Source organism: Panthera leo, chromosome B2, assembly GCF_018350215.1.
Source record: "Panthera leo isolate Ple1 chromosome B2, P.leo_Ple1_pat1.1, whole genome shotgun sequence".
NCBI lineage: Eukaryota > Metazoa > Chordata > Mammalia > Carnivora > Felidae > Panthera > Panthera leo.
In genome coordinates this window covers 143,026,747-143,054,636 of record NC_056683.1, presented here as the reverse complement: position 1 = coordinate 143,054,636, position 27,890 = coordinate 143,026,747, and the positions used below count along the sequence as shown (strand labels likewise).

At 39.0% G+C, this 27,890-nt stretch overlaps 2 protein-coding genes and 1 pseudogene across 4 annotated transcripts; 2 read left to right on the top strand and 1 right to left on the bottom strand.

Annotated features, from left to right (window-relative positions):
• Window positions 1–846: 846 nt before the first annotated feature.
• Window positions 847–27,890, bottom strand: LOC122220558 (WT1 associated protein). Of its 3 annotated transcripts, none has more exons than XM_042940216.1 (8): window positions 27,368–27,890; window positions 20,016–20,053; window positions 17,700–17,755; window positions 14,872–14,930; window positions 13,073–13,200; window positions 9,013–9,191; window positions 3,780–3,934; window positions 847–2,114 (listed from the first exon to the last, which is right to left on the bottom strand). In XM_042940216.1, exons 2-8 carry the CDS (start codon window positions 20,043–20,045, stop codon window positions 1,531–1,533), a joined length of 1,191 nt encoding a protein of 396 aa, XP_042796150.1. In that variant the 5' UTR covers window positions 20,046–20,053; window positions 27,368–27,890; the 3' UTR covers window positions 847–1,530. The 3 variants fall into 3 exon arrangements, with proteins under 3 accessions (XP_042796150.1, XP_042796149.1, XP_042796151.1); XM_042940215.1 differs by lacking the exon at window positions 27,368–27,890 and adding an exon at window positions 27,039–27,226; XM_042940217.1 differs by lacking the exons at window positions 847–2,114; window positions 3,780–3,934; window positions 27,368–27,890 and adding exons at window positions 7,993–8,793; window positions 27,039–27,225.
• On the top strand, window positions 11,176–11,288 carry LOC122220876 (annotated as a pseudogene).
• On the top strand, window positions 22,869–27,724 carry LOC122220777 (basic salivary proline-rich protein 1-like). The gene is made up of 2 exons (XM_042940426.1): window positions 22,869–22,881; window positions 26,709–27,724. The coding sequence occupies exons 1-2, from the start codon at window positions 22,869–22,871 to the stop codon at window positions 27,722–27,724; spliced, it is 1,029 nt and encodes a 342-aa protein (XP_042796360.1).

Genomic DNA, 27,890 nt, shown 5'->3' with positions numbered 1-27,890 from the left:
TGTGCAGGATTTGAGACCGCACAAAAGGCTAACCAAAAGTCACAAAGTGTAGTATCTTAAATACACCAACGAAGACAAGATACACCTGTATGCCAGCTGAACGAGCAAAAACACAGGGCTTATATTCAAATAAGCTGTACCTCAGTTTCGGGTGTCCTAATTCCACTTCTGAGGTCCCTTGATTATATTACAAGAAATATCTAAAACAGTATCTTGCTTTCATCGGAAATCACATTTCCTCTCAACCACATATATGTAAAAAACTATAGATTCTAAAACCATTCTATAACACAGACTTTGATATATCAGTAGACATATTATTAGTATCAGTAGCAGTGGCCAGTGTTTTCAAACAAACATCACTGACTACTACACAGATACCCTAGTGACCTGAAATCATCTCACAAAAACAAAGTCTACTTCTCAACTAAAACCTAACACACACTTAAGGAACCGATTTTCTTCTTTATAAAATTTTTCTGTATATGTGAATATTTTATAACAATTATTTTTACAAGTCAGAAAAAACATTTACAGTCCTAAATTCCACGTTTATCTTGCAAAACAATGCATATTATTTTTTTAAAGATTTTATTTAAGTAAAGTCTATACCCAGTTGTGGGGCTCAAACACACAACCCTGAGATCTAGGAGTCACATGCTCCAGCAACTGTCAGCCAAGCACCCCAAAGAATACATTTTTTAAAAATTAAGTGCACAATCAAAATCAATGCATGAACTGAAGTTTCACTTTTGTGGTATGTTGAAGAATTAGGAGAACTTCAGCAATTCAATGAAAATAAATGCTAAAAACACACACGCAAATAAAAAAAACTAATGCAAGCGGTTACAATAAAAATCTTTATTTAGGTTTGGTCAGTACAGGTAAGATATACTGGAGTCACAGAGCAATATGCATTAACAGGATACAACAGTTCATAAAAACTGAGTAACTATGCACACAAATTTCTTAAACATTCAGTCACCTAAAGAGAAAATGCACAGATGTAAGGTGGAAAAAACTGTATCTAACACTGAAACTACTCTAGGACTCCATCAGCAAGTCCAGCTTTTAGTGAAAAACTACTGTACTGGGCAAACTTGGCAGTCATAAACCCACATCTACTCTAACAAGTCTGAATGGTGCATAAGTATAATAACAGCATGAGGAAGAATGCCCGTACACAGCACAGGTTCTAGGATAGACACAGATTTATACAGACATCATTGTGTTATACTTTAGGGAAAGATTTCCATTTACAACTTCACATTAACTCATATAAAAATAACTTGACCCTACACAAAATGTCCTTTTAGCAACATTCAAGGTAATTAACTGTTACAATTTCCAAAGTGGCAGAGGTATTGAAGCAAAGGGGGGGGGGGGGGGGGGGGGCGGGGAGGAAAAGAAAAAAAAAAAACCACACCCACAAAAAAAAAGGCAAATTGTGACAAAAGTATGCGTTAATTTTCCGGACAGTATCCTCTCCCAAATTAAATGACACTGTATAAAAATTTGTTGGAAAAAATATTACAAAACTGAACCCTGTACATTTACACTTGAGTCCAAGCCATTCTGAACGTGGCGGGAACCCGTAGTTCGGTTACCTTTCCCACTCACTGTTTTCTCCTCTTGAGGGTCAGGATTGGAGTCTGTGTCATTTGAGTGGTGTGTGAGAGAGTTTTCACTGCCCGTGGGAGAGTCTACACTTTCATACCCCGCACTGAGTTGATTTACGTAACTACCACCTCCTCTGCCAGTTCTCTCCTCTGAGCTGTTGGAGGCCTTATTCCCATTCCCTGGAGAAGAAGGAAAGTCATCTTCGGCTGTGTCCCCCTCCCTGTGAAATCCAGACCCAGACGTCCTCTGCCGGGAGGAACTGCCATTACTTGGTCCGTTGGCCAGCCGGCTGCAGTCTTTACCTGTGGCCTCCGCCTGTCCTCCAGGCTCGGAAGGTGTAGTCCTGCTGGTACTTGGGGCTGGAGCCTGAGACTGCTGTTGTTGGTACTGAGCCAACTGCTGACGCGTCTCTTTCAGCTGTTGCTGAAGAACTAGAATGGTGCTCTGCATACCCTCGACTTCTTCGTCAAGTTGAATGATGAAGTCATTCAGTTCTGTGCAAAGGAGAGTCAAACCTACTTTAATATCTCTGAAAACAGATTTTAAAATATTGCTTAGCGCCTGCCACAAAGCTAGACAGTCAATAAATGTTTAAGTAAACAAATACAAGTCTAAAAGTCACAAACTATTTCAAGCTTTTGCTTAGAATTTAAAAATAGTCATTCAAGAATGAGTTTGTTTGGGGTGGAAGTAGGGGTGGGGGAGACTTACTTAAAATATCTATAAAGCAACCAAGTTCCAACTGACCCAAGCCATCTAGCCATATACAACTCATTATAGCCCACAAAATCCACTCCACATGGGTTTACCTCTGGGCCCACATGGCCACTCCCCTTACTCCTTATTCTCCTAATCAGTGTCTGTCTCAGCTCCACAGCAGGTTCAGCCCTAGGAAACAGTGGGTCCTCTACTCTAACACTCCAAAGAGGCCTATGCTATAACAAAGGACTGTCCCACATCCAAAAAAAATTAGAGAAAATAACTCTTGAAAACTGATAAAATACACATGTCCATTAAATCCTAAAAAGCCTTGGGAGAGGAAAAAGTCCTTCACTACTATACTGAAATCTATTTTCTATGTTTACGAACAGTAAGAGCTAACAACTATCACTATGAAAAGATACTTTAAAAGATACTACACTGACTACTGATCTTCACAATTAACTGTCAAATATACTAATTCTCAATTTAGTTTTCATTGGTGAGATATTTTAGGTACTATTCATCCTTCCTCAAAGAGAAGAGAAACAGAACAGATGCAGCTACACTTGCCAAAAAAAAAAAAAAAAAAAGTGTGGGGGAGGCGGGCGGAGACAGAGACTGAATTAAGTTTACCTTTAGCAAATTTAAGTATTACATTACATGTTTAGCAGCACCTGGGTGACTCGCTTAAGTGTCTGGCTCTTGATTTCGGCTCAGGTCATGATCTCATCGTCAGTAGACTGAGTCCCACATCAGGCTCAAGTTGGGCGTGGAGACTACTTAAGATTCTTATTCATTCTCTCTCTCCTCTCTGCCCCTCCAGAGCTCATGCTCATTCTTTCTCTTTCCAAAAAAAGTCACATCTTATTCACTAAACAGGACCTTAACAGGTACAATCAATTCTTTATATTTAGACCACTGGAAATAGCCAAATACCTCCAAGATTTACACTTACAGAGAAATTGGTTAAATGGAGATAACCCCCTCTTAAAAACACTGAATTTAAATTTGTCTACATACAGCCTTATGTTTCACCAAATTCCACCCCTCCAAAACCAAAAACTTCTCGAAATTTGCACAATGAACAATTAGGAGGAGGGGGACCGCTAAAATTAAAATGGCTTTGCTACTCAACTAGAAATTTTTAAGTTTATTTAGAGAACAAGTGAGCGGGGGAGGAGCAGAGAGAACTCTAAGCAGTCTCCTTCCTGTCAGCAAGGAGCCCAATGTGGGGCCTGAACTCACAAACCTGGAGATCATGACCTGAGCTGAAACCAAGAGTCGGATGCTTCACCAACAGAGCCAACCAGGTGCCCCAGCTAGAAATGTTTCATTTGTAATTTTATAGAACTACTGGCAGAGATTAGCACATACAGAATCTAATCTATAATATTCATGCCTGGCAAGTTTTTTAAAGCCAGTGCAAATTTAACCAAACTTTTCAAAAATCCCCTTACCATCCTGACTGCTTTTAAGCTCCTCACTATATTTCTTCTGTAAAGCCAACTCTGCTTCAAGTTGTGCAATACGTCCCTGGGACAGCTGCCTTCCAAGTTCTTGATTCTCCTGGATAAGCATTCGACACTTCGCCATTAACTTTTTGCCTGTTTGGCTGCAAAGGAAAGAGCCATCCATCACAAAATGAAGACAAGTTTCTACAACCTTGTTTACTTGCAATTATTACAGCAATAGATGTAACACGTACAGAATGTAACTGTCACAGCAGATGCCTCCCTATAATTACCATCTTCTCTTCTGGAACACGTCCATCTTCTGCATTTCAGTATTTTGCCAATACAGCAGCAAAAATAAACCCTAAACAAAAAGTACCCAAATGGCCACATCTTCTATTACACTAATAATTAATTCTGGTATCTATTTTCATCCCAATTTATCATTTGTAATAGAAACAAACCAGTTAATTAACACACATCTCAGATATATCAGTATTAAAAAAACACTAAGGTACTTAGCTTGGAACAGTAAAGTTCTTGAAAAGGTAAAGGCAGTATCATAAGCAGAGTATATTTATTCTTGCTAAAACAGCATTTGATGAGGATGCCTCTTAATAAGCTGTTCTCACAAGAAGGTTTACTGCAGTAAGTGAGGCATATTCAGTAACTGTTTTTAAGGAGCCGTTTAAAAACCCGTTAAGACTATTTCCATTCACTAATCTTCATTTAACTTCTTTATTATATACTTCTGAGCTATCTTCGACTATAAACATAAATTTAAAAAAATTTAATATTGATATGTGGTTAAGATTTTATTCATGTTTAGTAGGTTATCTTTAGAACAGAAAACTAAGATTGGGATTACTTATCACAAATAACACTGATGTAAATATCTGCCAAAGTAGGGATACCAAACTTTCCACAAATTAGTTACCAAGGCCCAGTGCAACACTCCATAAAGACTACACACACATACACAGCAACTGCAAAAATGCAATCAAATGCCTTAATAACAGTCTTTAATAAAACTTTACAGCTTTTCTTTAGCCTCAATAATAGAAATGATGACTTCTAAAGGCATCTGATTTAAATACATAATTGTGATATTACCTGACACTTGAATAAGGACAGTCTGATATATTTTTTTTTTTTTAACTAAGTAGGCTCTACACCTACACCCAAGTAGGCTTGAACTCACGACCCCATGATCAAGAGTCGCATGCTCCACAGGGATGGTCTGGTATTCTTGTGATGGCGTTAAGTTCAGAAAGACTTAATGGGTTAAAAAAAATGTTTTGCTGACATTTCCTGTCCTTTCCTTCCTTTAGTGGGGCTTTCACTTGCCTGATACATTACTTCACAATGCATCATATCCTGTTATATAAGCCTTCAGACTTTTTAAATGAGAGCATTTTGTGGAGTGCCTGGGTGGCTCAATTGGTTAGGCGGCCGACTTGCGGTTTCAGCTCAGGTCATGCCCTCACGGTTCGGAACTTTGAGCCCCTCGTCGGGCTCTGTGCTGTTAGCACAGGTGCCCACTTCAGATCCTCTGTCCCCTCCCCTCTCTGCACCCTCCTCGTTCTCTCTCCAAAATATTTAAAAAGTAAGTTAAATGAGAGCATTTTGTAAGTGATTCTCATTCTTTGACTCAGCGTTCTAGTGTTTTTATCCATTGTATATACTCTACCCTAATTCAGGGGTAATTTAAGCAAAAGTTCATAAATTAACTTTCTCTGTGGTACAGTGAAACCTGGGTTACTGCTGCTTGGAGCAGCCTCAGGTGAAAGCACTTGCTAAGGGTTTTATTCTCTCTATGGTAACTCTATTAGCTGGTGTTCTTGCTCGTTGCTACTGTAGCTCCAGACTCCCCCTCATCGCCCATCAGTACCCTCCGACTTTGGCTTCCACTGAACAAGAGTTTAGAAATCCAGTGAGGAGTTAAAAGACGGGGCACCACTGTCAGGCAGCGTGCTCCTCCCACGCCCTGCCCGCGCTCCCAAGTTTGTTTTCTTACAAAGTCTATAGCTTCAGTGTTTTCCAACTAACCTGAAAATCCTATGTGAATTTAATAAAGATTAGAAAAAAAAGACTACTGGTAAAACCAATACACTAACTTGTGACCTGACTTAACCTCGTATAAAGTACCACAAATTCTAATAGAAAAAATGCTTCCTTTATGGTCATACCTTTTAATAAATGCCTGTTCTAAGATAATCCTATCACTTCTGAAATTAGTGATTACTGAAACAAGTCTTAAAACACTTTACCATTTTACCATGTCATGTGAGATTTATATTGTGTTCATTACATCCTCCAAAATGGTAAGAGTTCAATTACCAATAACTGTCTTTGGAATAATTTTCTTTAATTACACCCCCCACCCTGCCCCATAACCCATTCCTAAAAGTCAAATAATCCCAAAGAAAATATGAAAGGAAACAGTCTTGAGAGAAAGATTTATAAAAAAGAACAGACACTATACATTGCTTTATGATCACAAGGAAGGGGGCCAGGGTATCTGAGACATGTACACACAATTGCCTAAATGATTAAACGCAAAACAGAACTGTCAAAATAACTGAAATATACCTCTCTTAAATACTCTAAAATATATGCACTGTTACATGTATGAAGTATTTCAACTAAAGAAGATAATTTAGAGAATCTTTCTCTTTCAAAATTAAAACAGAATAGGAAAATGGGGGGGGGGGGGGACCCATAACCCATTCTATTTGAATTACTCCAGACACAGCACTGATTAATAAGCACTGTTTCAAGTTAATGATGTATTTATAGTACCATTTATACCCTATTCTTTACAGAACAAAAATTCACTTACAGGTGATTAAAATAAATTATGATTTATTAATACAATGGAAATATTATGTACCCATTAAAAATGAAGTAATCTAATAAAAGAATGAAAAAACCATGCAAGGGATAAACTGTGTCTGTGTGTTAGGGGGAGGGGGACACCAAGCTGCAATCGTGTATGTACGTTCACATTTGTTTAAAATCAATGTATATAAAATGACTGTATGTGCACAGAAACGATCTTGATGATACCCAAGAAATTTAACAGTGGTTACTGTTCCTGGAGAACACAATGGGGAATGGCAAGGTCACATCCAGAAGGGACTCTCATTTTTTGTCTCCACCTTTCTTCATGCTGTTCCAATTTTATACATGAGCATGTATTATCTTATTAAAAAAATATTTTTAACCCCACAGAGAAAAACCCCCACAGACCTCACAATGACTCTTACCTAAGCAGTAAAGAAGGATGCTAGCTAATAAAATTTGAGTACACGTTAGTAATACATTTTATGAATTATTTCTTGACCTACTAAAAGTACGTAGGCCATTTCTACTGTGATCTTAAATGGCATAAAATATATACAAATGCCAATGCGGCACATTTTTGTTTACTTACCCTCCAACCCCACAAATAGTGAGAATTTTAGAAGCGGATTTTCTTGCCGTAAAATCACACAAACCACTTCTTCAACCCACCCTCTGCCCCACAATCAGTTCCCTAAAGCACAAACATATAAGATACTTACAATTGATTTGAATGGTTAAGAGAGAACTTAAGTCACCCTTGTTAAAACTGCACTTAAGCGTTGGGACAATCTGGAACATTTATCTTCCACTCATCTTAGACTCCATTATCACCAAGTGAAAATTCTCATTGGTGACTTAGAGAATGATCTGACGAAAAAAATTCACCTCCAGGATTGGATGGAAGCATGAAGAAATAATGCCTCATTTATCTAAATGATCAAATGAATTTGCTAGAAATGATCACTATACCTTTTTTTCAATTCACAAAATGTCTCACTTAGGCCAGCCCACAGTTCCAATACATTATTTCCCCCAATCTTCTGGCAGGCACCCTGTGAAGCTGTCCCACATTAATTTCTACTGCAATACCCTGGGACAAGGTGTCAAAAAGTAGCAAGTGTCAAGTCTCCTTGTCTTTTATGATACCAGCTGGAAAAAAGTAGGTCTTTAAAAATGTGACACAGAGCCTTTTCCTTCACTTTGAAGAGCATGGCAACAATTTTTCCAAAATCAATCTGCTCTCCACAGCCCCCCAAAATCAAAATGTTAAAAGTACAACAAAATCATCAGAGTATTCCTTGAACTTAAAAAAAAAAAAAGAAAGAAAAAAGAAAAAAAAAACCAACTACTTCAAGGCACATTTAATTTAATATCAAGAGTGCAATACAAAAGGCCCCAAATACAATGAAGGAAACACATTCCCCCATTAACACCAACGACAATACTCTTTCAACATGTGCCTGTTGAATGGAATGGGGATTTAATTTCACTACTGAAAAAAATAACGCGGTGAGTCTCATCACAGCCAATATCCTTATACAATCTAGTAGTGAAATGAATGTTCATAATGCTTCAAACAGTTTCAACCTGAAGTTTGATACCACACCTTTATGTTTGTACAGTCCTCAATAAGATTATCTACAGCATTAGCAAGAATTCAAAGAACAAACCATTGATTAAACCCACATTGATTTAAGGCTCAATCAAGTAATATAGAGCCCCAAACTAAACGGTTATGAACTACTTGTACTGACATCTATTATTTGATTCTCTCACGACTATTAAGTTGGTTCCTTAGCAAATGAAGCTCTTTAAAGGCAAAATTCACCTCATTTGAGTTTTGACCCAGAAGTTCAACAACAATCACGAAGTCCACAGTCTTATTGGCAAAACTGATATACAGTGTCTCTAAGTCACTATGCTCAAGGTTAAGAGCGATGCATATTCCATTTTTACATTTTACTGGAATTTTACATGTTCAATTCATGATTTTAAATCTCTAGGTTTTCATTCCTCCAAACTGTCTGAAGACACAGTGTGCCACAGACTTAAGACTTCTGTTTCTCCCTCTATTTTCTTCAAACAGAAACATTTCTCAAGTGTCTACATGTTCTAGAAGGGGAATTTTTCGGAGGTGGCCACTTCTTCGGAATAGTCCGACGCCATCAGGCCTCTGAAGCAAGGGGAGGGGGAAGAGAAAAAAGCTGAAACACAAGGTTCATCTGGTAAGTTTTACATTAACCATTACAAGCTGGATAGTGTAAGAATGTGGCTTTTTTTGGCTCAAAAAGTCTGAGTCTTGGTGTGGAAACGAGTACTTGGCTGTCCCACCACAGCTTTCTCGCAGTGGGACTGTCAGGGAAGTCTTGACTGGGGAGTATGATTTGTTTACCTATCAGGCGTAAACTTCCAGGCACTCAGTTCATTTTGGGCTTGTTCCAGTTTGTCTTTAGTCTGTTCCAGTTCACCTTTCATTTTTAGGAAAAACAAGTTGATCGCTGGGTCTACCATTGTTGATCTCAGTTGGGCAACGCTAGGCTGCTGGACTTGCTTGAGGTACTGGATTTGAGTCTGTACAAAGTAAAAGAAACAATTACTACCAAATCAAAGAAAATATACACGAGAAGGTGGCGTAAAACCCCTTTTGTTCACAGAATTTACCAATTTATTAAATCCTTCCTCCTTTAATCTTAACATCCTCTAAAAAAAGTGTAAATTGTAAACAACTATTTAAGGTTACCCATGTAGGAATTAAGGCTACAATTGCATTTCCATATTTGGAACCTTTAAAGAGGCTGTATCTTACTTCGCAACCAAAGGATACAAAAAATCAGTTATATTTACTAAAAATATTGACACCCCTAGAAAATTGCCAAGTTTAAAATATTATCTAAGAGTACAGTAGTTTATTTGTATCTATGGAAATTATTCTATGTATAGGTCTCCTAAAAATATACCAAGTACAAGATTATAACTTAAAATACACATTTGTATTTCCAAATTTAAAAATACACCGTGCTTATATTTATGAGGTGGTATTACAGCTTTATAAATAGCTCAAGTGAAAATGAAGTATATATTCATTTTTTTCCTTCTGAGTAGATATGAATCACAGAATAATATAGGTGGAAGGTGACTGACCAAATCCAAACTGCTCATTTTTGAAATTAAATAAGGCAAATGTCTACAGATACACAGTTCAGTGCCAGAATGGAGACTAGAATCTAGTTCTCAAGCCTCCTGACTCCCAGTCTGGGGCTTTTTCCACCACACCAGAACCCTTCTACTTACATATGAAACCTTCAATTTCGACTTCAGTTGTACTATTACTAGCACACTAACATTACATTTCTAAAATATGAAATACAGTTTATTAGCATTAAATGCATCACTTTCTTCACACCCAAAGTAGTTTTGGTTCAAGATCCTGCTGCACACTAACACTTAAAATAGGATTAAAGTAAACAATTTATAAGCTGCTAATTTCTACCAAAATTTAGCATAAAGTACAAATATGCTATGTGGATTGGAAATATATTTACTATTTCACTGAGCAAACAGAGGTAATTTTTTATTTAGCATAAGGAGATTTCTTAAAGTTACTCATTAAAAAAAAATTTTTTTTTTGAATGTTTATTTTTGAGAGAGAGGGAGAGAGAGAGAGACACAGCACGAGCAGGGGAGGGGCAGAGAGGGAGACACAGAATCTGAAGCAGGCTCCAGGCTGTCAGCACAGAGCCCGACACGGGGCTCAAACTCACGAGCCATAAGATCACGACCTGAGCCGAAGTTGGACGCCCAACCGACTGAGCCACCCAGGCGCCCCAAAAGCTACTCATTTTTTAAAAAGCGTTTTATTTTTGAGAGAGAGAGAGCATGAGTGGGAGAGGGACGGGGGTGGGGGGGAAACACAGAGGATCCAAAGTGGGCTCTGCGCTGCAGCAGCTCGAGCCCTATGCTGGGCTCGATCTCCCGAACTGCGAGATCATGACCTGAGCCAAAGTTGTATGCTCAACCAACTGAGCCACCAGGTGCTCCTTAAAGTCACTCATTTTAAACAAAAAAGTGCAGCTGCTTATTTAACATAAGACCAGTTGTTAAGATAACTGAACAGGAACAAAGCATGTCATACAGCACATATCACCCACTGTTATCCCCAAGAAAACATGCCTCTCCGAGATGGACATAGTTACTATTTAGGTTTACAAAGTGAACTGCCCTCATCTGCCATAGATAATCTTGTCCTTTCCTAATGGTTTTGTTCCTACCACCCTTTCTGCAAAATCTTACTCTGTAACTAACTGAAAATGAGCTGGTTCAGCTGACATGTGAAGGGGAAAACTATTAAAAAAACGTATGACTGGAAATGGTTAGATTCTAGTTGAAATAACCTTAAAAACCTAGGATGAAAAGACAAAAGGGTAAATGAGCATCACCAAAGGCTCTGATCAGGCATGATGTTACCAAAACTGTCTGTGCCATAGCATAGCTGGAGAATAGAAGTGAGTCAACAGTATATACTGTCTAGGCAAGCAGTAACAAGTATGTGACCTAGGTGTTGTATGAAAGGAGCGCTCACTTGACAAGGATGGAAGAGGCCCTCGGGCATGACAACACATATGGTTAAGGCACTGCCACCTATTTCGTGTCATCTAACCATCGTTAAAAAAAGGTACATGAACTAGGATGTCAAGAGTAGGGCTCAAGAAAGAATTCAAGACACACTGGTGCTAGGAGATATTAGCACTGGCACCCTCCAATCACACTCTACCAGCAGTTTGTATCTTGCAGATAAGATTCTTCCATTGCATGTATAAGCATCTGGCACAGTGCCATGCAAACTGACCCAAAACTAGGTAGAATCTAGAATCCTTAGTATCAAAAAAAGGAGAAAAGAATTTAAGAGTTTTGAGATTGGGGTGTTACCTATAAAGAAAGAAAATTAGGGGCGTCTGGGTGGCTGGCTCAGTCAGTTGAGCGCCTGACTTTGGCTCAGGTCATGATCTCACGGTTCGTGGGTTCGAGCCCCACGTTGGGCTCTGTGCTGACAGCTCAGAGCCTGCAGCCTGCTTTGGATTCTATGCCTCCCTCTCCCACTCTCTCTGCTCCTCCCCCCTGACTTGGCTCTGCTCTCTCTCTCTCAAAAATAAACAAGCTTTGGGGCGACTGGGTGGCTCAGTCAGTTAAGCGGCCGACTTCAGCTCAGGTCATGATCTCGCGGTCCGTGAGTTCGAGCCCCGCGTCGGGCTCTGTGCTGACAGCTCAGAGCCTGGAACCTGTTTCAGATTCTGTGTCTCCCTCTCTCTGACCCTCCCCCATTCATGCTCTGTCTCTCTCTGTCTCAAAAATAAATAAATGTTAAAAAAAAAATTAAAAAAAAAATAAACAAGCATTAAAAAAAAAAAAAAAAGAAAAGAAAATTATATTCAAACTATTGGTGAGACTTCTTGAAACCAAGTGTCCAGGTAAAAAATACAGTCAAGAGATAAAAATATAGAAAAGTGAAGGTGTGTGATTACTGAGAAAACAAACTTTACAGGAAGTAAAAGGACTGTGACTGAACCCTGAAAAACATTTTATTAGTGAGAAAACAACTAGGAATAGGACTGTGTCCCATTTATGATCAGAGTCTCCAGTGACCAGAATATTATCTTTTGCATTAGATTTAATAAACAATGTATCAGACCAATGGAGATTACACAAAAGAATTCAAGAAAATTTCAGATTTTCAGGCTGCCTGTCTGGCAGTTGGAAGAACATGCAACTTGATCTCAGGGTCATGAGTTTGAGCCCCACATCGGGTGTAAAGATAGATTACTTTAAATACATAAAATTTTAAGAAATTTCAGATTTTTAAAATTAGTAACAACATGGATAGAGCTACCTCTATTTTACATAACATATATACAAACACTAAATAAAAAGGAATAACTGGGACTACAGAAGACAGCGTAAAATCGAATCTAAATCCAACCAGATCTAAATGATCAAACATGTCAATGGATTTCAGATCTGTGTACAAATGAAAGCTATTAACAATTAAAAGCAGACATGGCAGAGGTTGCTGATACCAGGAAGAAGTTTTTTTATGCACAGAGAGATAAAGAGAGCAGAGGAGAAACAGCTTGCTTAGAAAGGAGCAAATGCTCCTTATACTCTCAGATACCAACCTACTAAAAAACATCTGAATCAATATACTGATTATTGTATCATGGAAAATAACTGAAAACCTTGAACTTCCTGGCCATTGAAAAAAACTTCAAATCCGACAATAGGGTGATCGCCCAAGATTTTACAATTTGCATATTTATAGCATGAAGCTGATCTATCTCAACAAAATGTGCGTTTATACTTACGAGCAAGTATATAAAATTCGCTAACTATGAATACACGTCATAATGCAGACTAAAACCCAATTTCGCCAAAAGACTTAAACCACTTGAAATACTCACAGTACACTCTTGCATCTCTTGCTCCTTGGTAGCCAGTCGCATTACTAGGATGTTTTCCCTGCGGGCAGACTCTTGCTGTTGTTGCTTTAGTTTTTCTTCAGACTCTCTTAACCCAGTTACGTCATTAGCTGATGATTAGAAGAAAAAAAAATCCCCAAACATTAGGACATATAATTTCAAGATCAACCTGACGTACCCAAATAAAGTTCCGACTGCCTCTGTCAAGAATAAAAAAAACAAAGGCAAAAAAATTCATCTAGTCTTTAGTTTCTATCCTAATGTGTTCTTGATCACGAGTGCTCTTTCAGGAGGCAGTGGTGTTAGAGTGGCCCACAGCCACCTCATCCTACATGGGATTACGTTATTCTTGTCCAATCCATCTCCCAGAACATGGGAAGCTTCATTATTTGCATCCGTCTATACTGTAACACACTGACAAAGTCCTGACTATATTGTTTTTAACCTATTCAATGTAAATATGCCAAAAACTGCACGATTATTACTTTAAGCTCTCATAATGCTAATGTGTGTGGATTATAATATAGTCATATAGTAACTGAAATTTCAGGTTATTAAGCTTTCTGGACTTGAAAAACTATATTGTCCCCCTCCGCCCTTTTCAATTTTTGAGAGAGCGAGCGAGCGAAAGCGCGCGCGCGCACACACACACACAGAAGCCGGGCAGGGACAGAGAGGGAAACAGAGAATCCCAAGCAGGCTGTGTTGGGACACTCAACCGAATAAGCCACCCAGGTGTCCCTATATTATATTGACGCTTTTTAAAAAAGTTTATTTACTGTGTGTGTGTGTGTTGTGTGTGTGTGTGGGGGGGGGTACTGAGAGTGCATGTAGGAACAGAGAAGGAGCAGAGAGAGGGAGAATCCCAAGTGGGCTCCATGCTCACAGCACAGATCTCACAAACCATGAGATCACGACCTGAGCTGAAATCAAAAGTTGGACGCTTAACTGATAGAGGCCCCCAGGTGCCCCTGTATCGTTTTTTATGTTCACAAATAGTATGTTATTCTTAACTCAGTGACAAGTGACAAAAACTAAAATGGCTTGAAACTAATAAACTTTGTTGGCATTATTTTTCAGCAGGTTTTGAAAAATCTGTAAATATATCCTATTGTTACACTTGAAGCTCTTACAAGTTTGTTGTGTGTGCTTCTATGTACTTCCTTTCTAAGACTAATAACTCATGTTTCACTTCCAATTCTTCTGTGGAAGCAATGAGGGACACATCAAGGAAAGTTCAAGTAGTTGTTGAGTTTCCCCATCTATGCTCTCAGACACTTGTATGTAATTCTACTAAAACAGTCTCGCTATCATACGATTATTAGATGTCGGTCTTTCCCAAGAACTACACACGAAGGGAATTAAAGAAAAGAGACCACGGCTCATTCACCTATTTTGCAGCAGCAATACAGTGAATGCTTGGACAGAATTCTGGAACGAAATGCTTGAATAAAAATTACAATTGCTGGGGCGCCTGGGTGGCTCAGTCAGCTAAGTGTCCAACTTTGGCTCAGGTCATGATCTCAATGCTCCTGAGTTCAAGCCCCACCCTGGGCTCTAGGTTGAGAGCTCTGACAGCTCAGAGCCCAAAGCCTGCTTCAGATTCTGTGTCTCCCTCTCTCTCTGCTCCTCCCCGACTCGTGCTGTCTCTCTCACAAAAATAAACATTAAACAAAAATTACAGTTGCTTAGTAAAACCAATTATCCTGCAACAAAAATTTTCCTTAACAAAAATCTAAAAGGAGATATTCATGTAATCTTCAGGAAACTTAAAAACTTACAATTAAGATCTGTGTATTTGCCCTCCAAAGCTTGGACGTATGCTTCATATTGTTTCCATCTAGCACAAAAATAAATTCACATATTAGTTGTTACATTGATATTGCTTTTACTAAATTTATAAATTTATAAACTTATAAATTTAAGTAATGCCAAGAATTTCACTACATGATTTTTAACCAGTAATAAAGTTAGTCACTTCATTATTCTTTTTAGGAAGGAAACACGGGACAAAGTGTTCTCTGCTGAGAATATACTAAGTGTGCTCCTCCAGGTCAGTTCATGGGCCTTACAGGACGCTGTCACTGATGCTCAGCACATGCCTGGATTAAGGAAGCGGAGTAAACAACTCGCTACTTTCAGATATGCTGTCCACTTCAAACAAATGGCACCTAAGAAATGTGCCCACTTATAAGGGACTCAAGGTTATCTCAGCTCTTTTCTGAAAATATCACGTGACTCCATTTATTTTTGCCCGTAAAAAAGGGGGGAGAGAATACACTCTCTCTCAGAACTATTCTTTAAAGCGTATCTAATTGGCAGAAACAATCTGCATAAATGCCATACGCTATGAGAGTATGAGGGAACCTTTCTTCCTTGCTATATTCCTCTACCTTCAAAATACAAGCTATGTTAGCTTGGCTATTATTGCTGATAAACAAGGTCCCCAGACTTATGCTTACGCAACAAAAAGTAACCTGCCCCAAATGTCTACTATTCTGCTCTTCTGAAGAGCTATGTTTTCAAGCTGCTCTTCAGTTACAGCTATTCAAAATTTAGTTGACCTCTGACCCATGTGGGGTGGAGTTTAGGGAGGAGAAATCCTGCACGCTCAAAAATCCACGTATAACTCTGGACTTTCCAAAAAGCTTAACTACTAATAGCCTACTGTTGACAAGAAACCTTACACTAGTAACATACACACTTGAATAACACGTATTTTGTGTATGTATTATATACTATATTCTTATAATAAAGCCAGAAAATTTTCCTAGAAAAAGGAAATATTAAGAAAACAAAATACATTTCAAGTATTGTACTGTATAAAATCTGCACGTAAATGGACCCACACAGTTCAAACCTGTGTTGTTCAAGGGTCAACTGTACCCTTGATTTTAGAAAATCTTTCTACAAAACCTCAAAAACTTCTGAAAGCTTTGCTACGAGATATTAACATTACAACACAATGAACAAAAAAAATTCCAGGATACCAAGCAAATTCACCTTTTACTGTTCAGACTACTGTTCAGTCAAAGGCATGCTTATTTTTACGGGCCCTACAACCTAGGACACAAACAGGAGTTTCACTCAATGTTTGGAGATGAATAAACATCTTTTGTGGAAGCCACATTAACAACTATTTTAGAGGAACAGAAAAATATAAAAGCTCAGCCAAAAACATCCTTATCAAGATGACAGAAAAAACACAGAACAGTTAAATAAGCAGAACTTGATTTAAAATCACCAGGAGAATTAATGAGGACAAAAACTCACTTAAAAGTCATATGTGAGAATTCCCTGAAGAAAGAGAAGTTAAACTGACCTCAAGATTATAAACTGCACATGACTTAAAACCTTAAAGGTAACTTAATATAAAAAATTGCTACCATGAGTTTAGTTTTATTAAGATCATAGCACTGATTTCTCCCCCTACAGATGAATCAAGAAAAAGACTGCACACACCAACCAAATATACAGAGACAGTATCAACATGTGAATGGCAGTATTATCATAAACAAGGGACTACCTCAGCAGGAGGATAAGAGTGTTTTAGAATACTAAGGATTTAAATTTCACGTGCAGGAAAATAAATGTATGCAATGGAAAAACTGTCCTCTGCACGAAGAAGATAAAGAGCTTGTCTACAATAGAGTAGCTGAAGGAGGTGGGAAATTATCAGATTCTAGTTAACAATGGAACATGTCATCTGTGCCTGCCCATCTTATAAAACACCTTTCTTCTCTCCCCTACTTCCAGCCAATTAAATTTACTTATTCAAGTAAAAATCACTTGGAAAGTTCTAGAGAAAAAAGTTCAATGACCTTGACAAAGGTGCCCTGAAAAATCTTTGTTCTAAAAACTATCATGTAAAAAACTTACCACACAAAGTAATAAAATGCAAAAAGAACACATTTAAGTTACACAACACAAAACCAGTGTTGATCATATTTTACATTAAAAAAAAAAAACCCTTAATGCTGTTCTTGACAATCTGGTTTCCAAAGACATTTACAGAATAACCATAGAAATTCAGAGCTTAAAGTAACCTTTAAAAATAATTTAATTCAACTCCTTTAACCTGCAGATGAGAAAATGGATATAGTTAAATGAGCTGACCAAAGTCAGTTCTGAGAAAGAGTAACTTTGCCTATCAGCAAATGATATATGTCTTCCATAACTAGACTTGTCATCCTTCAGAACTACAACTTTTTCACATGTTGAACAGAAAAGGAAAAAATAACATCAAAACAAGTCTATATACTTGTTAAACTAAAAGCCTTCTGAAAGCAGGGTTATTCCCCATAGCCAAGTTATACACATGGAGTACAAATGCTTTCAGTTAAAATTCTGACTATCTTCCCTCAAGAAAACCTCAAGTTACCTATTAGTCTAGAAGCTACCCAAGCTAGTACTTTAGTTCTATGAAGTGTTATACTTCCTTCAATGTTTACACAATGAACAGACCATATTATGCTCGACAGTACATTAAAGTGATTTGAGGATGCATTAACGTTAAAAAGAAGTCTAACTTGAAGATAATTACAGGATAGAATCACAGTATGTTCTATAGAAAGTGCTTTATATTTTTGGTTAAAAAAATTTTTTTTACCTTAGAATTAACTCATCTCGTGCCATAACTTTGAAGTCTGTTTCACTCAGTCGAACCTATACAAAGAGATTTAAAACATGAACTGACTGCTCTTCCTAAAACTTTTTTTTCCAAAGTTTATTTTTATTTTCGAGAGAGAGAGAGAGAGCGAGCGCACGCACACATGCCTGAGAAGGGGAAGGGTAGAAAGAGGAAGAGAAGGAATCCCAAGCAGGCTCCATGCTGTGAGCGCAGAGCCCAACACGGGGCTCCATCTCAGGGGCTCCATCTCAGGAACGATGAGATCAGGACCTGAGTCAACATCAAGAGTTGGACGCTTAACCAACTTAGCCACCCAGAAACCCAATTCCTAAAACTTTTAAATACTGAATACTACTAGTTCTTATATTCTTCACATTTTTTTATTTAAACAGGATCGTAACATTTTAATCCCTCATTTCTGTTATTAGGATTACCCTTATTACTAAAATCACACAGCACCCTTCCTAAAAGGAGCTCTGTACTGAGATGAAACATTTCCAGAGCCTGAGACTTAAATGGCTCAATATATATTATGTTTTTTTAAATCTTATTTTATTGAAAAGAAGTTTTTCAAAAGTGAACTACTTATCTTTAATATAAGCATCATTCTTAAGGAAATGCAAATTACAACTCCAATGAGCTATCACTACACATTGATTAGAATGGCTTTAAAGAACAGTAGTAACACCAAATACTGGGTGTCATACATTGCTGGTGAGAAATAAATTTATTTTCATACAGAAATTTGTATATGAATGTTGACAACTTTATTTGTAATAGCCCCCAAACTTCCTTCAACAGGTCAAATTACAATATATCCAAACCCTTGGAATACTGTATTTACCATTAAGAAAGAAACAGTCTATGGATCAACTTGGGACAAACCTCCAGAAAATTTTACTGAGTGGGAAAAAAACATACATACTGCATAATTTCTTTGGTGTAACTTTTGTGAAACAGCAGAATTACTAAAATAGAGAACCGATTAGTGGTTGCCAGGGGTTTGGGATGGAGAGGGAAAGGATGGATGGGGCTATGGAGGAGTAGCAAAATGGAGGCTTATTAGTAATGGTTCGGTTGACTATTTTGGTTGTGGTGATGGTTACACTTAATTACCCATGAAAAAACTGCAGAGCTACACACACACACACACACACACACACACACACACACACACAGAACACACACATAAGCTCTGTGGATTGTGCCAATGCCAAGTTCCTGGTTTTCATATTGTTATACAAGATTCTGATAGTTATGCAAAATTAACCCTGAAGGAGGCTGGGTGAAGAGCACCCAGAACCTTCCTGTACATTTCTTTGCAACTTCCTATGAATCAGTAATTGTTTCAAAATAAAAAGTTAAAAAAAAAAATGAGCACAATATTCCAACTAGCTGAAACTGCTTTGTAAATTGAGAAACATTGTGTGTTTTCTCTATACCAAATGAAGACTATACAGGTGAGACACCTCTCCTACCTTAGTATGAAATTAATGCTTTATTAGTTTCCTTTTTAAGAAACTTGCTTCAAATTGCAACACTAACCAATGTAATAGTACTATCATCAAAAGGAAAAGGGAAAATCACTGTACCAAAATACATTAAAAGTCTAACAAAAAGCACACAATTCTGATTATTAAAACACATTACAATTCTTTATTTCATGAATAATTTAACTTCAAAACTAAAGACGAATTCCCATAATACCACCTTAAGTGTTCACTTAAATTCTCACTGCTTAATTTGTACATACCCTGCTTTCCCACTTGAATTATAAATTACTTTTACGAACAATGTTATTTTGTAATTCTGTGACTGACTAAATTGAATTAAGTTAGGGATATAGGACAAGGAGAAAATAAGACTAGAAAACAAACTTCAGAGGAAAGGCAGGATCTAAGAACTAGCTGTAACCTTTTCTTGAAAAACACAGAAGTGGTTTTACCACACAACCAAAGGGATTTAAAAAGTAGGAAAAAAAAATAAGCAACTTATAAGAACTTGTGAAGGAATCTTTTTTGACACTTATAGTCATGTAGATGGAATTACTTGTAAAATAAAGATTAAGAGTAGACCATGGAGATAAAAGTTTTTTAAAAACTCAAAATATTCTAAAAATACATTCCCTATAAGTTTATGTCTAACACATTATACACCCACAATGCTATTAGTGTTATAAGGCAAAAGAATGAACAATAAGCAAATAAGGACAGTCCCTTTAATTCTATTAAACACCCCCCCCCCCCCCCCCCCACCAAACACAAAGTGCTTAAAAAACTGCTGAAAAAAACACACCTTTTTGGGAAGAGGTTCCTCGTTGGTCATCTTGAATCCTAGGAAAAAGAGGCAGAGAGCAGAGGTTCGATTGATTTTCTCCCAGTTAAGGTAGGAACAAAATATACTGGCTTTTCTAAACCAATTAGGGAAGTTAGTTAATCACTAGGTTATTTATTTAAAAACCTTTTATTTCATAGTTTTTTTTTTAAATGCTTATTTATTTTTGAGAGACAGAAAGAGAGAGAGACAGCACGTGCCTGAGCAGGGGAGGGGTGGAGAGAGAGGGAGACACAGAATCTGAAGCAGGCTCCAGGCTCTCAGCTGTCAGCACAGAACCTGACACGGGACTTGAACTCACAAACCATGAGTTAACCGGCGCCCCTAAAAACCTTTTATTTTTTAAGTTTTAGATTTACAAAAAAGTTACAAAGATATCACAGGGCTCCAGTATAATCCACACCCATCTTCTCCTTTGTTAACATCTTTTGTTACTACTGTCTTTAGGTTTTTTTTTAAGAATTCCTTTGTTAAAAAAACTGATCATTCCTTTTGATGTTCCCATAAAGGATTGACCAGAAATGTAACTCTCAATGCATTCTTACAACTGTCCTATGAGAAAGAGAAACCTTACGGAAGCGATAGCTTTGTACTAAACTCAGATACTGACCTCAGGCAGTATCCCAGACATCTTCCACAAGAATAGGAAGGGTAGTACCAGTTGCTAAATCTTTCCTTTTACAGCATTAGGTTGCTATAGTAAAGTAGAATCTGTCATCATCGTGATAATTCACCACTGTACAATGAATATTTATATACATTATATACTACACCTTAATAAAAATATTCCCAAACTACTTAATTTTATGCCACAGAATTTATGTCAAGTTAGCTTTTTATAAACGTATACAAAATTTACTGAACCCAGTTGCAAAAGACAGGTTATATAGAAGAACTACTCTCAGTAACTTTATTATGTTTATTGAAAACACTTTCTGATACCTCCTATTGTTCAAATAAGGACACAAGCAAATTTAAATTCATCCCTAAGTTTTATTTCCAACAGCACTGTCATGAATCTTCCCCTTATATTTTAAACTTCCTTTATATTTATTTTACTTACCCACACTTATTACAAATCCCAAACTATTAAGCATTCAGCCAAAGGGAAATAAGTTGCAATGATGTAACGCACAGCATGGTACTATAATTAGCAATACTGTACTGCATGTTTGAAAGTTGCTAATAGAATAAATCTTGAAAGTCTTCACAAGGAAAAAAACCTTTCTAACTGTGGTAACAGATGGTAACTAGGCTTACTATAGTGAGCATTTCACAATATATACCAATATCAAACCATTATATTGTACATCTGAAGCTAAAGATACGTCAATTATACCTCAATAAAAAAATTAACCAAAGAATTTATAACTTAAAACTGAATTATTTATTTGAGAGCATGGGCACCCACACACACACACATGGTACTCAAACTCAGTGAGATGTTGACCTGAGCCAAAATCAAGAGTAGGATGTTTAACTGACTGAGCCACCCAGGTGCCCCTAAAACTGAATTTTTAAAAGCTACTTGATTTCTTACTATTTGAGAGTCCTCAAAAGGAGATAATCTTCCAATATCACTTTTTATGTTACATACAATCCCAACTGTGTAAATCAGACATTCTAATCATATGCTGCCATTAAAACCTCATTTTCAGACTAGATAGAGAAATCAGTGTTAAAGAAATCAGTACATTTTAGAAAAAAAAAAACCGTAAGTTGATATTATATATTGCTAGCTTAATTCTTCCTTCTTTAATAATTTTATCATTGGGGGCAGAAGGCAAAAATCTGAGGTTATCTGTTTCTGAACTAAGAAGCTGACCAAGTCGCTGACCAAAACCTATGAAGACATGACCATTATTTCTACGATATAAAATCTGTATATTTTTCTTCTTTGACTATCCTAACGTGATACCAGTGATTCCAATCATCTGGGAAACAAACCTTCACCATGTTTGTCCTCAGAGGTCTACTTGTATGTTCAAAGTGTACTCACTCTACTAGACTGCAACCTACTGGAACCCAGAAACCAAGCCTGGCATTTCCTTAGAATTTCCCATTTGAGCTAAATATAACAGGTAAATGTCAATAAACTAAATAACTTTTAGGGGCGCTTGGGTGGCTTGGTCGGTTAAGCGTCCGACTTCGGCTCAGGTCATGATCTCACGGTCCGTGAGTTCGAGCCCCGCGTCGGGCTCTGTGCTGACAGCTCAGAGCCTGGAGCCTGTTTCAGATTCTGTGTCTCCCTCTCTCTCTGCTCCTCCCCTGTTCATGCTCTGTCTCTCTCTGTCTCAAAAATAAATAAACGTTAAAAAAATTAAAAAAAAAAAAAACAAAAAACAAAACTAAGTAACTTTTAAAAACCGATGAAGGGCACCTGGGTGGGTCAGTTGGTTAGGTGTCTGACTCTTGCTTCCGGCTTAGGTATGATCTCAAGGTTCTGGAGTTCAAGCCCCTTGTTGGGTTCCAAGCTGACAGAGCAGATTCCAATTGGGATTCACTCTCTCTCTCAAAATAAATAAACATTTAAAAAAACCTACGAGACAATTCTGGCCCTCTGAACTTCTAGCCATTTTTAACTAGTATACATGTGCCTCTGCAAGTCACTACTCCTTCTAAAGGCACCCAACTCACTCAAAATAGTGCACTGATCCCTTACTATCCCCTCACATCAGGCTTTATGTTTCTTCATAGTTCTTATCATTAAGCTGATATTTTGCATACTTATCTGTTTCTCCCAATTATAAAATAAGATCCATTAGAATTGTTTTATTCACTGCTGATGGCACAGTACACTGGAGACACTCAAACATGCTGAATGGAAGTATGAACAAATGAATTTGCTTCAATTACCAATGAAATCATAAAAGTGAACTAAATAAGCCAATCTAATTCCCACCCCCCCCCAAAAAAAACCAAGATGACCTACAGTAAAATCTTGAGAATAAATATGGAACCTAATGTAACAGATACTGTGATAACACTGCTATGAGTGACAGTTTCAAAACTGCTAGATTTATCACTGTGGATAGGTAATCCACAGTATTGCTAAATGGGCACCACAGCCACTCAGAATTTTAGTTGTAAAACTTAAGGATTATGGCTGTTATTAAACATAAATTCCAGTTTATAAACTAGTAAATGCTTCTGTAACATGACATTTTCCCCCAGATTGGTTCATTCTTTTAATACGTATTCAGATTATTCCATTAAAATAAAATTAATTAAACACTTAATTAGCAATGAATAAGCTAAACTGTTTTTATTTTTTTTTTAATTTTTTTTTTTTCAACGTTTTTTATTTATTTTTGGGACAGAGAGAGACAGAGCATGAACGGGGGAGGGGCAGAGAGAGAGGGAGACACAGAATCGGAAACAGGCTCCAGGCTCCGAGCCATCAGCCCAGAGCCTGACGCGGGGCTCGAACTCACGGACCGTGAGATCGTGACCTGGCTGAAGTCGGACGCTTAACCGACTGCGCCACCCAGGCGCCCCTAAGCTAAACTGTTTTTAAAGGGCATTTAAAGGACTGGGAAACACATGAAATTCTAATAACCCTGCTTTTATCTAAGAGAGTGACAAACTTTGAAAATAAAAAATAAAAAAAAAAAAACCAGAACTTCTGAGCCCATTTTGCCCAACCCAAAAAGGATTACCACCACCCAAGGCTCAAAACTATTCAGCTACTTCTAAAGATAAACACTAATCTTTAGCATGGTGACCGGCACAAAATAAGCAATTATTAGTTTCCTTCTCCCCATCAAAAAAATAAAAACTTTCAGTCGCTACTTCTTGAAGAAACTGAAAGGAGAATTCACAGGTTGAGGATAACTATCAAGACATGCTCCCGTCTTTGTTTCTAAGCCCCACTGTAGAATGCTTGATCTCCAATTTTTAGAATTCTAAACAGCAAGCTGTTAAAATTTTTAACATTAGTTTATGTTCTCTTTCTTTCTAAAAAGTTTGATGGTGGGCAAATTTTCATTACACACAGCTTAACGGATATCTGTATGCTCTTTATAAAACTAAATATGTAAACTTGTGACATACATCAGAAATAAATGTTTTTGTATAAAGGTTTGCATTTTATGTCGATTCTCAGAGTCACAGGTCATTCCACACGTTATAGGATATGTATGTGGCTTGGGAATTCAAAGCATAAGCATTTTTAAAGAAATCCCTCCCTGATTTATAGCTGTTGAAATGTCACTCTTTCCTTGAGAATCCATAATATGCCACAAGAGTCAAAAGCAAAAAAAAAAAAAAAAAAAAAGGGGGAAAGGCAAATTAGAACATATTTAAATTTAAAAGCATCAATATTTAACTATTTAGTCAAAATAGAACTTGGTTCTCAAATTTGTCTTTCATATTACATGAATGTACTAAGAAAATTATTATTGCCTAAGGCAACTTTTAAATTTCAACTGACAAGCACAATAGCCATCTAAAATCAATTCTAGATTCATAAAGACGATGTTTACTCCAGGTTCTTAGAACCATCTACTTTTGTATCAGAAAAATGAATGACTGAAATATCTAGATTTAAATTCAGAATCTTGGGGGGGTGGGAGGGCGGAAATGAATATAATATTAAGTGCTATGAGTCACATGCTTAATAATCAAAACTTTCCAAAATCAAAGTTAGTCCCCATCTTCTAGATGATGAAAATGATTGGGTCATCTGGTGATTAGCTCTGGTCAAAACAGCTATTAATAAATTGGGGGTTAGGACCCCAAATGCCACACCTCTCAAAAGTTGGTAACTGATTAAGATGGATTATTCTCCCACTCTCCCATCGTCAATAATTATTAGGCTTAACTAATCTAAGAATATAAAAAAAGCAAAATAGGGGGCGCCTCAGTCCGTTGAGCATCAGATCAGGTCATGATCTTACAGTTCGTGAGTTCAAGCCCCGCATCTGCTCTGTGCTGACACCTTAGAGCCTGGGGCCTGCTTCGAGTTCTGTGTCTCCCTCTCTCTCTGCCCCTCCCCCGCTCATGCTCTGTCTCTCTCTCCTTCAAAAATAAATAAAAACATTAAAAAAAATTTTTTTTTAATTATGTAAAGGTTTCAGTTATTCCTATGGATTAATTCAGGGATAACCTCTTAAATTCAGATCTCAGAACCACCATGTACTCTAAATGCCTTAACAATGAGAAACATTTAATGATGGAGAGTTCAGTTTTGGTTGGCTAGGTGCCTAGCATCCCAGATCCCAGTACTTCCCTGGCTCTTAGCATTATGACCCGAAGTTATGCAACTCTGTTCTCTCTTAGGCGAACACCAGCCAACACAATTTAAGAAAGCATGTACCTCACTGAACCTAATCATAACTAAACTCAAGAAACTAATAATCTGACAGCATACAACACTGGGTCTGTGGTAGGTAAAAAGGGTACTAATTAGGAACTGGAAAACCACCTTTTCCTGATTCTTATCAGTCATGGATCTTGAGCAAGTCACTTAACTCTGGGCTGCAGTCTCCAAATCAGCAAAAAAAGGATACCAATTTTGCCTGCCTCACATAGTGTTGGAAATCTCAACATCCAAGTGCCATAAAAATGCTACACAAATGATTTTTTAAACAAAATATCAACATTAAAAGTTTAATATGCATTAAAAACAATTAAACCAAAACGCAACAACTACATTGTCAAGACCGGAGAATATTTATAGCTCGGAGTTCTAATCTGATGGACCAGGTTAATATCCAATGGAATATACTATTATGGGAATACTGAAAAGTTTTTCTGATAATCTGAGTTTCAGAAAACAAGTAAAAAAAATAAACATAATTTAAAAAACAAGCATAAAACCAAACATCTGGATATTGTTTTGCTAATTAGTGGCAAAATCTTCTTTCAAGAGCGAGGTAACATACAGTTATATGAAAGTGCTAAGACCATATCAGGCAAAGGTTATTTTCTAGCAGATTCTATACTATATACATACAAGCACATACGTACATACAAGAACACAAAGGACTGTGAAAGCTGTAACGTACTGTACAAATTATTACAGCTCTCGTCCACATCGTAGAGCGACCACGGATTTTCTGTATCGCATATACCAACTCATTTCTAACACAAAAAATATTTTGAGCAAGTAGGACTCAAAATTGAATCAGGAAAACTAGACACTACTAAGTTCTATAAATTACATAAGCTAAGTAACACATCAACAGTGCCGGGGACACATTTTTATTATTACTTTCGTCCTTTGGGACTTAGAAATTTAGGGAGGTTGCTTAAGGTCCGCCAGTGAGAAATGACAATCCTGATTACCTGGCTATAGCTACCTGTTTAAGACAAGGTAAGCTCTGAAAGAACTCCCGAAAGGCACGCACCCGAACCCTCCAAATTTAACTTCATCCTTTATCACATGCCACCTGGTGGACTGCAATTTCTTTCGCCGACTAGCCTCATCGGATGCTACTGAACGACAGGAGTAAACAGCAGCCTTGGAAAGACCCAAGGTGAGACCCCGAAATTTCACGAAAACCTCTAATTCAATAAAGGATTTTTTCTTTACTCAGAATGCATGCAATCATTCAAAAATGGAAGTCTACAGGAGGACGCAGCTGCAGCAATAACCTACTGCGCGACGTGAAATTTGGTGCACGGCTTTCCTTCCCTTCACGAACTCGTTAGTGCCGCCAACCCTCGGGATCCCGCGGAGAGGTGGGAGGGGGCGACACCGAGGCGGGGACACGACGCACACCGAGGGGGCGGCCTCCCGGTATCGCCGGCCCGCGGGAGCGCCTGCCTCGCCCCCGGGACGGAGGCCGAAGGCAAAATGGCCTCGGGGCGGCGGAAGTGTCCCCGCAGGCGAGAAGAAAGCGCAGCTAACGGGAGGCCGGCGGGCCCGGGAGCCCCGAGTCGCCCTCCGGGCTCTGCCCACCCCTTACCCGGGTCGGCCGCGCCTCAGCCCTCGGGACCCGGAGGTCCTCGCGGCCGCTCCCGCCGGCGGCCCGCACCTACCTCTCCAGACGGAGGCCGCGCCGGCGCCGCCCAGTCACATAGGCCAAGGCCGCGCTGCCCGCTCACCGCCCAGGCGGCCAGACCGCGCTACCGCCGGCCCCCGCGCTCCTCCTCCCGCCGCAGCCCCGGCGCTCCCCTTTATTTGCGGGTCTCGCTGCCACAAAATGGCGCTGAGGGAGGACGCGAGGCCCCGACGCCCCACCCCCTTCCCGCTCCTCCCGCCGCCCCGCCCCGCCCCGCCCCGCCCCGCCCACCGCCCGGCCCTCAAGCGCCGCAGCCGTAGCCCGCCCTCATCGCCGCCCGGTCCTGTCAGCGTCCGGCTCACTCACCGAGTCGCCTCCCGGACGCGGCCGCAGCCCCCGGCCCGTCCCCAAGCCCCGCCACGGGGAGGAAAGACGAAGGGACGGCACCCGCCCAGGCGCTACGGGGGGGGTGCTGCGCCTCGGTGGCACGCCCCACAGCCTCCGGAACGCGGCAAATCCAGCAGGGGCCGGGGGAGAAGAGGGCCGCAGGGAGGGGTGGGAGGCGAGGTCGGAGGTCAGCCGCGGGGCATCACGGGAAGGGCGGCGGGGGTCGCGATTGGCGGCGCGGGGCGAACGCGCTGGCCGGCCACCTGCGGCTGCAGCGCCGCCTCTGGCGGAGGAATCTGGGCCAGGCGGCGCGTGATTGGTTGCTGTATGGTGTAGAGTCCATCGGTGATGCTTCCGCGCGCTGGCGGGCCAGGTGCTACCTCGGGAACGAGGCCGTGGGTGGGTCGGTTTAGGCTTGACTAAGCCGTGATGTTGGAGGCCTCAGAAACCAGCGTTCTGTCTTCTGTCGTGAAGCGCAGCCTCCTGGCCTCTTGGTCCGTCT